The 14,010-nt window shown below is 37.1% G+C and overlaps 1 protein-coding gene across 1 annotated transcript; it reads left to right on the top strand.

Moving 5' to 3' along the window:
* On the top strand, positions 4,951-13,040 carry LOC109826595 (ABC transporter G family member 39-like). Its single transcript, XM_020393621.1, has 23 exons — positions 4,951-5,384; positions 5,468-5,677; positions 5,786-5,870; positions 5,948-6,107; positions 6,199-6,275; positions 7,045-7,095; positions 7,333-7,423; positions 7,501-7,802; positions 7,892-8,173; positions 8,261-8,577; positions 8,669-8,829; positions 8,906-9,009; positions 9,089-9,251; positions 9,326-9,430; positions 9,514-9,644; positions 9,732-10,064; positions 10,317-10,607; positions 10,719-10,802; positions 10,899-11,032; positions 11,123-11,350; positions 11,472-11,643; positions 12,271-12,525; positions 12,615-13,040. Exons 1-23 carry the CDS (start codon positions 5,065-5,067, stop codon positions 12,870-12,872), a joined length of 4,314 nt encoding a protein of 1,437 aa, XP_020249210.1. The 5' UTR covers positions 4,951-5,064; the 3' UTR covers positions 12,873-13,040.

Below are 14,010 nucleotides of genomic sequence, written 5' to 3'. Positions count from 1 at the left end.
AACCCTCGATAAATTTGACTTTTATTTAAAGATAACACTAAAAACTTTTTAAAAAGTCACGTAAAATCAAAAATAACCTGTCAGATAACACGTAAAATCGAAAAGGACTTGTCAGATTACACCCCAAGGGGGTGTTTGTTTCACCAAAATTTTTAGCATTTGGTATGGATTACAAGTTTTGGGATCAAAAAGTGAGTTTTTTTTTGTATTTTGGGATTCCATATATGGTGTTTGTTTTAAGAATTTTTTTACAATATTGAATCCCAAAAGTGCAAAAGGTGCCCATTTTTTAGAATTTGCTAAATCCTCTCAATTGGAGAGGATTTTGACAAATCCCGTAAATGGGCGTGTTTACCTCTCAATTGGAGAGGATTTGACAAATCCCAATTTTATCTTTTTTTGGGAGGTAACCTCACCAATATAGCATATTCATCATATTATAAAATTTTAAAATTTGGTAGTGCTACAATTTTAGCTTGAAACAAACAAAATATTACAAATTGTAGTATCCCATATCTCAAAATATTAATGAAATAAACAACATTTTAGAAATCCCAACCCATAACAAAACATTTACTGATTTCAAATCCCACGGTAAAATCCATATCCTAAAATTATAGGATTAGAAACAAACACCCCCTAACAAAACTTCCTCTTAATTGGAGAGGATGTAAATGGGCGTGTTTACCTCTCAATTGGAGAGGATTTGACAAATCCCAATTTTATCTTTTTTTGGGAGGTAACCTCACCAATATAGCATATTCATCATATTATAAAATTTTAAAATTTGGTGGTGCTACAATTTGAGCTTGAAACAAACAAAATATTACAAATTGTAGTATCCCATATCTCAAAATATTAATGAAATAAACAACATTTTAGAAATCCCAACCCATAACAAAACATTTACTGATTTCAAATCCCACGGTAAAATCCATATCCTAAAATTATAGGATTAGAAACAAACACCCCCTAACAAAACTTCCTCTTAATTGGAGAGGATGTAAATGTGTGTGTTTACCTCTCAATTGGAGAGGATTTGACAAATCCCAATTTTGTCTTTTTGTGGGAGGTAACCTCACCAATATAGCATATTCATCATATTATAAAATTTTAAAATTTGGTAGTGCTACAATTTTAGCTTGAAACAAACAAAATATTACAAATTGTAGTATCCCATATCTCAAAATATTAATGAAATAAACAACATTTTAGAAATCCCAACCCATAACAAAACATTTACTGATTTCAAATCCCACGGTAAAATCCATATCCTAAAATTATAGGATTAGAAACAAACACCCCCTAACAAAACTTCCTCTTAATTGGAGAGGATGTAAATGGGTGTGTTTACCTCTCAATTGGAGAGGATTTGACAAATCCCAATTTTGTCTTTTTGTGGGAGGTAACCTCATCAATATAGCATATTCATCATATTATAAAATTTTAAAATTTGGTAGTGCTACAATTTTAGCTTGAAACAAACATAATATTACAAATTGTAGTATCCCATATCTCAAAATATTAATGAAATAAACAACATTTTAGAAATCCCAACCCATAACAAAACATTTACTGATTTCAAATCCCACGGTAAAATCCATATCCTAAAATTATAGGATTAGAAACAAACACCCCCTAACAAAACTTCCTCTTAATTGGAGAGGATGTAAATGTGTGTGTTTACCTCTCAATTGGAGAGGATTTGACAAATCCCAATTTTGTCTTTTTGTGGGAGGTAACCTCACCAATATAGCATATTCATCATATTATAAAATTTTAAAATTTGGTAGTGCTACAATTTTAGCTTGAAACAAACAAAATATTACAAATTGTAGTATCCCATATCTCAAAATATTAATGAAATAAACAACATTTTAGAAATCCCAACCCATAACAAAACATTTACTGATTTCAAATCCCACGGTAAAATCCATATCCTAAAATTATAGGATTAGAAACAAACACCCCCTAACAAAACTTCCTCTTAATTGGAGAGGATGTAAATGTGTGTGTTTACCTCTCAATTGGAGAGGATTTGACAAATCCCAATTTTGTCTTTTTGTGGGAGGTAACCTCACCAATATAGCATATTCATCATATTATAAAATTTTAAAATTTGGTAGTGCTACAATTTTAGCTTGAAACAAACAAAATATTACAAATTGTAGTATCCCATATCTCAAAATATTAATGAAATAAACAACATTTTAGAAATCCCAACCCATAACAAAACATTTACTGATTTCAAATCCCACGGTAAAATCCATATCCTAAAATTATAGGATTAGAAACAAACACCCCCTAACAAAACTTCCTCTTAATTGGAGAGGATGTAAATGGGTGTGTTTACCTCTCAATTGGAGAGGATTTGACAAATCCCAATTTTGTCTTTTTGTGGGAGGTAACCTCACCAATATAGCATATTCATCATATTATAAAATTTTAAAATTTGGTAGTGCTACAATTTTAGCTTGAAACAAACAAAATATTACAAATTGTAGTATCCCATATCTCAAAATATTAATGAAATAAACAACATTTTAGAAATCCCAACCCATAACAAAACATTTACTGATTTCAAATCCCACGGTAAAATCCATATCCTAAAATTATAGGATTAGAAACAAACACCCCCTAACAAAACTTCCTCTTAATTGGAGAGGATGTAAATGGGTGTGTTTACCTCTCAATTGGAGAGGATTTGACAAATCCCAATTTTGTCTTTTTGTGGGAGGTAACCTCACCAATATAGCATATTCATCATATTATAAAATTTTAAAATTTGGTAGTGCTACAATTTTAGCTTGAAACAAACAAAATATTACAAATTGTAGTATCCCATATCTCAAAATATTAATGAAATAAACAACATTTTAGAAATCCCAACCCATAACAAAACATTTACTGATTTCAAATCCCACGGTAAAATCCATATCCTAAAATTATAGGATTAGAAACAAACACCCCCTAACAAAACTTCCTCTTAATTGGAGAGGATGTAAATGGGTGTGTTTACCTCTCAATTGGAGAGGATTTGACAAATCCCAATTTTGTCTTTTTGTGGGAGGTAACCTCACCAATATAGCATATTCATCATATTATAAAATTTTAAAATTTGGTAGTGCTACAATTTTAGCTTGAAACAAACAAAATATTACAAATTGTAGTATCCCATATCTCAAAATATTAATGAAATAAACAACATTTTAGAAATCCCAACCCATAACAAAACATTTACTGATTTCAAATCCCACGGTAAAATCCATATCCTAAAATTATAGGATTAGAAACAAACACCCCCTAACAAAACTTCCTCTTAATTGGAGAGGATGTAAATGTGTGTGTTTACCTCTCAATTGGAGAGGATTTGACAAATCCCAATTTTGTCTTTTTGTGGGAGGTAACCTCACCAATATAGCATATTCATCATATTATAAAATTTTAAAATTTGGTAGTGCTACAATTTTAGCTTGAAACAAACAAAATATTACAAATTGTAGTATCCCATATCTCAAAATATTAATGAAATAAACAACATTTTAGAAATCCCAACCCATAACAAAACATTTACTGATTTCAAATCCCACGGTAAAATCCATATCCTAAAATTATAGGATTAGAAACAAACACCCCCTAACAAAACTTCCTCTTAATTGGAGAGGATGTAAATGGGTGTGTTTACCTCTCAATTGGAGAGGATTTGACAAATCCCAATTTTGTCTTTTTGTGGGAGGTAACCTCACCAATATAGCATATTCATCATATTATAAAATTTTAAAATTTGGTAGTGCTACAATTTTAGCTTGAAACAAACAAAATATTACAAATTGTAGTATCCCATATCTCAAAATATTAATGAAATAAACAACATTTTAGAAATCCCAACCCATAACAAAACATTTACTGATTTCAAATCCCACGGTAAAATCCATATCCTAAAATTATAGGATTAGAAACAAACACCCCCTAACAAAACTTCCTCTTAATTGGAGAGGATGTAAATGGGTGTGTTTACCTCTCAATTGGAGAGGATTTGACAAATCCCAATTTTGTCTTTTTGTGGGAGGTAACCTCACCAATATAGCATATTCATCATATTATAAAATTTTAAAATTTGGTAGTGCTACAATTTTAGCTTGAAACAAACAAAATATTACAAATTGTAGTATCACATATCTCAAAATATTAATGAAATAAACAACATTTTAGAAATCCCAACCCATAACAAAACATTTATTGATTTCAAATCCCACGGTGAAATCCATATCCTAAAGTTATAGGATTAGAAACAAACACCCCCTAACAAAACTTCTTTGTCGTCGTGTGACATTTTTTACGGTTTGTGGTTTTATCTCAAGATCGGCCAAAACCTTGGAGGGTTACATAAAATTGACCCAAATAGAAAGAGGAAAAGTGGGGGAAAAGAGGAGAAAAGGTGAATTAGGTCCCTCCACTAAGATCCAAATCCTTGCTTCTATACCCAACAAGCATTTGTATCAGCACGTACCGCATCTAGAAACAATAACCCGGCGTTGAACTCTTCTCGTTGACCACCCATTTCCACGTCAAATACCCGCACGGACCAAAACCTGCCCAATAAATTAGCGAACAGTTCGAATTCACACCCCCGTTCAAAATCCGAGCCACCCCACCCTCGCCATCGATCTCATAAGATCCCACGTGTCAAAGTCAACGCCTCAGTCAAAATCGGTGCCCGAGCAGCCTTGTTGCCCTCTCATAATTCAGTCACGTTTCCACGACGGGAGCCAGCAACGATAATTAAAGATTTAAGGGACCAATACGGAAGCAACCCAATTAAAGAAAGAGATCAAGCCAAGACCTTCTAGATGCCCCGAAGCCCAACGGCCCCCTTCACACGACCAAACAAATTCCAAGCCTCTATATAACCCCGTGCCACTCTCTCTCTCTCTCCCTCCCATACTTTCAAACCTCTCGTCCTCATTCTTTCTTTCGTTCTCTATTCTTTCATTCGTATTCGTTCGTTCATTCATTCAGCTGCGACCGCTCCCAAAATCAATCAATATATATAGGTTCTCGTCGATGGAAGGGAACGGCATCGTCGCCAGCGTGATAAGGAGCGGCTCGGCGTGGCGGAGCACCAGCGCCCGCAGCGATGTGTTCTCTCGGTCCTCGAGGGACGAGGACGACGAGGAGGCCCTCAAGTGGGCAGCTCTTGAGAAGCTGCCCACGTACAGCCGAGTTCGGAAGGGGATCCTCACGGGGTCGACGGGCCAAGGGAGGGAGATCGACGTCGGGGAGCTGGGTGTCGGGGAGAAGAAGAAGCTCATGGAGAGGCTCGTCCGGGTTGCCGAGGAGGATAACGAGAGGTTCTTGCTCAAGCTCAAGAATCGATTGGACAGGTAAAATTTAAATTTTTTATTTCCCTAATGACGTTTGCCGGAGCAGTTGTTGACTGAATTTTGGATGTTTTGTTTCCTTGAAGGGTTGGGATCGAGAACCCAACGATCGAGGTGAGGTTCGAGAACTTGGACATCGGGGCAGAAGTTTACGTTGGAGACAGAGGAGTCCCTAACGCGCTCAATTTCTTCACGAACAAGATCGAGGGGCTGCTTAATACTCTGCATGTTCTTCCGAGTCGAAAGAGGACGACAGCGATCCTCAATGGTATCAGCGGAATCATCAAGCCCGGCAGGTAAAAAAGGAATCTTGAAATCAAAATTACATGATAGTGTATGATCCTATATATATGTATATACATGCTTTTTTTTTTAATCGAACCTGAACCTGTGCTTTTTCGCAGGATGACCTTGCTTTTAGGGCCTCCAGGCTCTGGAAAGACTACTCTGCTGCTGGCTTTGTCAGGGAAACTGAACCAAGACCTGAAGGTAAATCGCTTTCACGGTAATTGAAAAAACAAGCTGAGTTTCTCAACGATTACTGACATTTTCCTGTCAAAAATCAGGTTTCTGGCAGTGTTACTTACAATGGGCATGGGATGAATGAGTTCGTGCCTCAGAGGACGTCGGCTTATATAAGTCAGCATGATCTGCACATTGGAGAGATGACCGTGAGAGAGACTCTGGCTTTCTCTGCAAGATGTCAGGGGGTGGGAACTCGATACGGTAAGTTTTCCGGTAACTGAGCTTGGAAGTTGGAAGTCAGTTACTTTTCTCCTGGAAATGGGATTCAGTGTTGTTTTGTGATGAACTGCAGAAATGTTGACCGAGTTGTCAAGGAGGGAGAAGGCAGCAAACATCAAACCGGATCCCGATATCGATATGTTCATGAAGGTACGATCACGAAAACCGCAAATTTCCCTTTTATCGGAAAGACAGATGAATATAGTTCTTCGTATGTTAGTATTCTTGCATAGGTAACAAACAAAAAAAAAAAGGTAGCAAAAGAAGAGAAAGATCATGTAGACGGCACTATTTATCTCACAGTATGAAATTCAATCAAAGCATAAGAAAATAAATAATTGACAGACATATCAGTAACATGAACAGATTTGTGGTTGGATACTCTGTATTTCTGAAAAAGATACATATATATAGAATTTTTTTTCACAAATCCATTAAAAGAGTTGTCTTTTACAATAAATCAGCATTGCACAAAATTCTCAAAGAAGTGTTTAAAAAAATGATTTGAGGATGAGTACAACCCCAGAAAATAGAGGCAGAAAAAACATATATTCTTAACTTCAACAAAACATGTTGAGAAAAAGGTCGAAGACAAGTTTAATATTGGATTTTCTCAGAAAATTAGTACCACGTATCTTCACACATCAATTTACCGGATTCAAGAAATGAGGCTCACCAGAAGAATTTCATAGAATGGTTTTGCCAACCATTGCCCTTGGGGCAATGGATAAGCAAGTACCTGAAAAGATTTCAGATATAGTGCTATCTTTAAATGAATCAACATTTGCACATCATAAGCATATCTGTTCATATTCTGGAGCAACTGGTATTCTGACAATTATGAGAAATCAATCCAGAAAAATGTCCATCTTGAATGATTAGTTCATGACCTTAATCTTCATTTTCTCTAATACTGCAGGCTACTTCGCTAGAAGGACAGGAAGTTGTGGTCACAGACTACATTCTGAAGGTATACTTTGGAACACGTGGTCTTTTTCCCTTGCAAACAACATATCAGAACTCAGAAGCAAACAACTTTATTTTCATGAATAGCAACAATGTTAACACTTTATAAATTGCAGTATCAGAGAACAAAAGGTTATGAGGATCTAGTCCTCAAAGACAGTCTGACATAAGGAAAAAAAAAAAGTCTAGTACAGTTATATACAACTAATTCTCGGTATTTCGCCTTCCTTGTAAACTGCAGATCTTAGGATTGGACATTTGTGCCGATACCATGGTGGGAAATAATATGCTGAGAGGTATCTCTGGAGGGCAAAAGAAGAGAGTAACAACAGGTAGAATAATCAAAGAAATAACAACTTTATTTTCTTAAAGTATTTGCTTGTCTAAATATAAAATACCTCTTTGATAGGTGAAATGCTTGTTGGGCCATCACGAGCACTCTTCATGGATGAGATATCCACAGGACTTGACAGCTCCACCACATACCAAATTGTGAACTCTCTTAGACAATCTGTTCACATTCTCGGTGGCACTGCTCTTATAGCTTTGCTTCAGCCAGCTCCGGAGACCTATGACCTCTTTGACGACATAGTTCTCCTCTCAGAAGGGCAGATTGTGTATCAGGGTCCCCGTGAACATATCGTGGAGTTTTTTGAATCTATGGGCTTCAAATGCCCCGAGAGGAAAGGTGTCGCTGACTTCTTGCAGGAAGTAAGTATTGAACTCTCAGTCTACAAATGTACTGTTCTTTAAATTAGATTGAAAAAATTGTAAATACTAACTGAAACGGATAACCATAGGTGACATCAAGGAAAGATCAACAACAATATTGGGCACGCAGAGACGAGCCGTACCGTTTTATCCCAGTCAAGGAGTTTGCAGATGCCTTCCAATCATTCCATGTTGGCCGTAGATTGGCAGAAGAACTCAGCACCCCTTTTGACAAGAGCAAGAACCACCCTGCCGCTTTAACAACTTCGAGATTTGGCACCGGCAAGAGGGAGATTTTCAAAGCATGCTTGTCAAGAGAGTTTTTGTTGATGAAAAGGAACTCGTTTGTTTACATCTTCAAACTTTTCCAGGTCAGTACTTAAGTACACTTCATTAGTGATTCTAAAATTTTTCTGCAGTTTCTATAACTTGCATGCTCTTTTCCTTTCTGTGCTCAGCTTGTATTGATTGCATTTATTGCAATGACGGTCTTCTTGCGAACAAAAATGCACCATGGAGATGTTAATGATGGACTTATCTTTCTCGGTGCATTGTTTATTGGTCTTATCACTCATCTTTTCAATGGATTTGCTGAGCTAGCAATGAGCATTGCAAAGCTTCCTGTTTTCTACAAGCAGAGAGATCTTCTCTTCTTTCCAGCATGGGCATATGCACTGCCTACATGGCTCCTGAAGATCCCAATATCTTTTATTGAATGTGGTGTCTATGTTGCCTTAACTTACTATGTTATCGGCTTTGACCCGAGTGTCAATAGGTGAGGTTGCAGTTAAATTGAATCAATTTAAAGCTGATGAGGTAGTTATAGACAGCGTGATTTGAATTGTTTCTGTTTTTTCTTGCTGCAGATTGTTTAGGCAATTCTTCCTATTTGCTTTGGTTAGTCAGATGGCTTCTGGACTCTTCAGGGTTGTTGCTTCGGTCGGAAGAACAATGATTGTTGCAAACACATATGGTGCATTTGTTCAGCTGGTCCTTATTGTACTTGGCGGCTTCGTTATATCACGAAGTATGTATTCACTGACACAGATATACCCTTTAGGGACCAAAGTTCTCTATAACTTAACTTTATGCTCCTTCTGCAGAGAACATCAAAAAGTGGTGGATCTGGGGTTACTGGGCATCACCCTTGATGTATGCACAAAACTCCATAGCAGTGAACGAGTTTCTGGGAAAGAAATGGGATCATGTACGCATTTTTGCAGCTCTAAACACATTGTCAACTGTGAATCATTTCTCAGGTTCATAATCTTTCTTTCATGGTGTAGGTGGTCAATGCCACAGCAAGTAACCATACATTGGGAGTCCAAATCATAGAGTCCCGTGGTTTGTTCGCAGAAGCGAAGTGGTATTGGATTGGTGTTGGTGCTTTGATTGGATATATCCTGGGCTTTAATCTCCTCTACACAGCTTCTCTTACTTATCTCAACCGTGAGTCCTCATTCTTGAAACTATTGAAAGCCATGTTTAACATCATAAACCTAATTGTATATGCATTGCTGCAGCCGTTGGAGAAAGCCAAGCAGTAATGTCTGAGGAGACTTTGGAGGAAAAAGTTGCTAACAGAACAGGAGAATCATCATCTCGTGGAAACAACAACGGATCAGAAAGTGAGAAAATCAAACAGTTGAATGTTCAAATATGTATATTATTCTACGACGTCCAGCTAAAATGAGAATTATCATGATTACAGGAGCAAGACGTGGAGCAGGGACCGAAATAGAAACTGTTCAAGAGCAAAACAAGAAGAAAGGAATGGTCCTCCCATTTGCACCTCTTTCAATAACTTTCGATAACATCAGATACTCAGTGGACATGCCGGCGGTAAAACCAACTTTCAAATCTTTAGCCAATTTACCAATTATTTTTTCATCAATGAGTTAAGGAGTTTAATTGAATTTGAACTTACAGGAAATGAAAGCGCAAGGTGTTGCTGAGGACAGATTGATGCTATTGAAAGGCGTAAGTGGTGCTTTCAGGCCCGGAGTTCTTACTGCACTGATGGGAGTCAGTGGAGCTGGTAAGACTACTTTGATGGATGTCTTGGCTGGAAGGAAGACCGGTGGATATATAGAGGGGGACATTAGTATTTCTGGTTATCCAAAGAATCAAGAAACATTTGCTCGGATATCAGGATATTGTGAACAAAATGACATACACTCACCTCATGTTACGGTTTATGAGTCCCTCGTTTACTCTGCATGGCTTCGGCTACCTTCTGAAGTTGATCCTAAGACAGGAAAGGTGTGTAAAATGTTAATTCTCCAGATTCATTTCATGCAGATAGTCGATAACAGAAACAAGCATACGCATGATATATAACTGTAAAACAATACAAGTCATATATTATCTTATGTATAACATGAAACAATGCTACAACTGCTACAAGTATCAAGCGTATTTCTAAAGATTCTGATACTAGGTCATTAACATGCCTTGTTTTGTCTTTTCTTCAATTAATCATGTGCTGATGATGGTTCTATATGATGGTTTTAGATGTTCATTGAGGAGGTTATGGAACTGGTTGAATTGACTCCCCTGAAGGATGCATTAGTTGGATTGCCTGGTGTGAGTGGATTGTCAACTGAACAACGCAAGCGTCTAACAATTGCCGTGGAGCTTGTTGCCAACCCTTCAATTATTTTCATGGATGAGCCAACCTCTGGACTTGATGCTCGGGCAGCAGCCATTGTGATGAGAACAGTCAGGAACACAGTAGACACAGGAAGAACAGTTGTGTGCACAATTCACCAACCTAGCATCGACATTTTTGAAGCGTTCGATGAGGTAAAATATAAAATCACAAGAAGCATTTTTTCCCAATGGAATTGATATTTGATATAATACTTTTTTATTATATTAATTTCACCTGCTGATGGGCTTTTACCAAAATTTCAGCTCTTCCTCATGAAACGAGGTGGAGAAGAGATATATGTAGGACCACTCGGACACAACTCTTGTGATCTAATCAGTTATTTTGAGGTAATGTGTAACAGAATAAACTCATTTCTCTCCATTTTCTAGTTACTTCTTCAAAAAGATATGAATGTCAATACCATGATTTTGTGTCCTTTTCAGTCCGTCAACGGAGTTAGCAAGATTAAAGATGGATACAATCCTGCAACATGGATGTTGGAGGTCACAACCATGGCACAAGAAGAAATGCTGGGAGTCAATTTCACTGAAGTGTACAAAAACTCAGATTTATTCAGGTATCTAAATTCAAAATTATCAAACATTGATTCCCTATATTCATGATTCAATTGACTAACCAATAGAAAACACTTGTGGGGATTTTTCAGAAGGAACAAGGATTTGATTAGTGAATTGAGCAATCCTCCCCCTGGTTCAAAGGATCTATATTTTCCCACAAAATTTTCACAATCCTTCTTCATGCAATGCATCGCTTGCTTCTGGAAACAGTACAAATCTTATTGGCGCAACCCATCATACACTGCAATCAGGATGTTCTTCACAACAGTTATTGCGTTTATATTTGGGACGATCTTTTGGAGACTTGGATCCAAGACGTATGTATATACCGATATTTTGTATAGCATTTTTTATATTATATATCAACCACCATTTGCATGTCTGCTTAGAAACTCGGTACTATGATACTGATGGAAACATATCTGTAATACTTTACAGGAGCAACAAGCAGGATCTCTTCAATGCCTTGGGTTCAATATATTCTGCGGTTATGTTCATTGGAGTACAGAATTCTCAGACTGTGCAGCCGATTGTCGATGTTGAGAGAACAGTGTTCTACCGAGAAAAGGCTGCAGGAATGTACTCACCAATACCATACGCATTTGCACAGGTAAAATTACTATCCCAACCCCGACCCCAACCCCACATGCACACACACACGCACAAACATAAACCAAGTCTTCACCAAGCTTTCAACCGGATACCGACCTTTACAAGTTGGTGGTGTTCAAGTCCAACACACCGGAACACCACATGCATTCCTGTATCTGATACTAACGAACATATGAATTCTTCAAAATATGTTTACTTTATGTTATGGTGGATCCTTCAGAAAATATTTAATATATTATTTTACTAAATGTATGTTCCATATTATATAAGTAAACAATTTAACACATAATTATGATCGACTATACACATATCCATGAGGGTTACATAGTAGTGGTGTCCTAATTTTGAATTCTGGATGCCATTTCCGCACCCAGTTCCTCATCGAAATATGATTCTCTATGCCTGCAACACATAGACAAGAACTAACCAGAAGTTACATTTGGCAACTATAGCCAAAAGAGAAGCCTGGCATAAGACGTAGAACAATAAAACGGACTATTAAAAGAGATTTAACCTGTCATAGCACAGTTTTAAGTCATACAAAATGGACTCACTGGTAGAAATAACACCAACATTCACATCATATCCTGCTTTTTAGTTACTAACCAAATCTCTTTGCCTTCAGGTCGCTATTGAGATTCCATATGCTCTCTTCCAGGCTGTACTCTATTGTGTCCTTGTCTATGCAATGATAGACTTTGACTGGACTGCAGCAAAATTCTTATGGTACACATTCTTCACATTCTGGACTTTCCTATACTTCACCTACTATGGGATGATGGCGGTTGCTCTTACCCCTAACTCGGACATTGCTGCAATCGTTGCCACCGCATTCTATGCTATATGGAATCTCTTTGCGGGCTTCATTATTCCTAGACCTGTAAGTTACCAAACTCAATCCTCCTAAAAAAACTTCTTCTTTTGTACACTTTCTAAGTTTAATTAACGATATCATATAACGGAATGCAGAGGATACCAGTATGGTGGAGATGGTACTTCTGGGCATGCCCAGTTTCTTGGACTTTATATGGTCTGTGCGTTTCACAATATGGAGACATTACCACCAATCTAGATAACGGACAAACAGTGAAGGAATTTCTTGAGAGTTATTTCGGATACAAGCACGATTTCTTGGGTGAGGTTAGCGCTGCAGTCATCGCATTTTCAGTGCTCTTTGCCCTAGTGTTTGCATTTGGAATCAAATTTTTGAACTTCCAAAGGCGTTGAGACTGTCAATTTTCATTGTTTTTTCTTTGGCCCTTTTTTGAGAATTTTTTATGTGGAGACCAAGATTATCATTATAGGTGTTTTACGTCTGTAAGGTATTGTAATTTTTGTAGCTTGACTTGAATGGAGAATTGTTTCACATGTATAGATCGATATACATTCTTCTTCTTTTTATTGTAATCATTCAAAACATAAATAAATAAATACTTTCAATGGAAAGTTTCAGATTATTTTTCCTTTTGTTGCTGCATAATCTCTTGGAAAGAGGAACTGAACACACTGAATATATCATGAAACTGACACGAGAAGAAAACTCTTACCCGGAGCATTATGAAGGACAGGTAATTCCAGCACACTGAATATTCATGAAACTTCCAGAAGAATCCTTGACCGATAATCTCCTTCAAAAGCACGCCAACTTTGGAGGACTTCTCCCCTTCTTCTGGAATGTACTTTTGGAAATATATATTTTGGCCAGACATGGGGAATTAGTCAACTGATGTATCATCCCGCTGCCATCGCCAGTCAAAAGTTTCCATGAAAATTGTCGTTGACGGTGAATCATCACAGTGCATTATGGTAATCTTTTCAAATCGTCGCACAAGAAAATCTATCATCTTTATCATCATTGTCATCTAGAAGATTGACGGCTAATGAAAGTTTGTGCATGTCACCAGGGTTCACTATTGATAAAGTAAATTGGAAAATAACAGCAACATACAAGTAGTTATTGTCCCATCTTTTCCTGACTTCCTCTAAGATACTTAACGGCCTTCACTTCCTTCCGTGTTAGGATAAGGCTGCTAGTAACCCTACGAAAGAATCCCTAAGCCGAGAGCGCATGAAGAAGTTTAGGTGTTTGATTACACGCATTTCGTTACCAAAATGGAGAAATATCTTGATTTGGCCACGTGGACGTTCTGAAGAATCCAAGTCTGTCCCTGTTTTGTACTCAGAGGAGGTAGGAGATACTCTTATAGAGATGAAAAATTCAGGCAATAAAACGAAGAAATCAATTCATCTGTATGAAAAGCTTAAACCACCATTTTCGATAGTGTTATCTCCTTCTAAGGGTGTTTTTGGCAACCGGGAAGTTACTGGAAAGCAGATGAAAAAAAAAAAAAAAAATTAGAAAGGG

This window comes from Asparagus officinalis, chromosome 1 (genome assembly GCF_001876935.1).
Source record: "Asparagus officinalis chromosome 1, Aspof.V1, whole genome shotgun sequence".
NCBI lineage: Eukaryota > Viridiplantae > Streptophyta > Magnoliopsida > Asparagales > Asparagaceae > Asparagus > Asparagus officinalis.
Note: the sequence above shows the minus strand (reverse complement) of the source record. Positions and strands in the feature narration are given on the sequence as shown.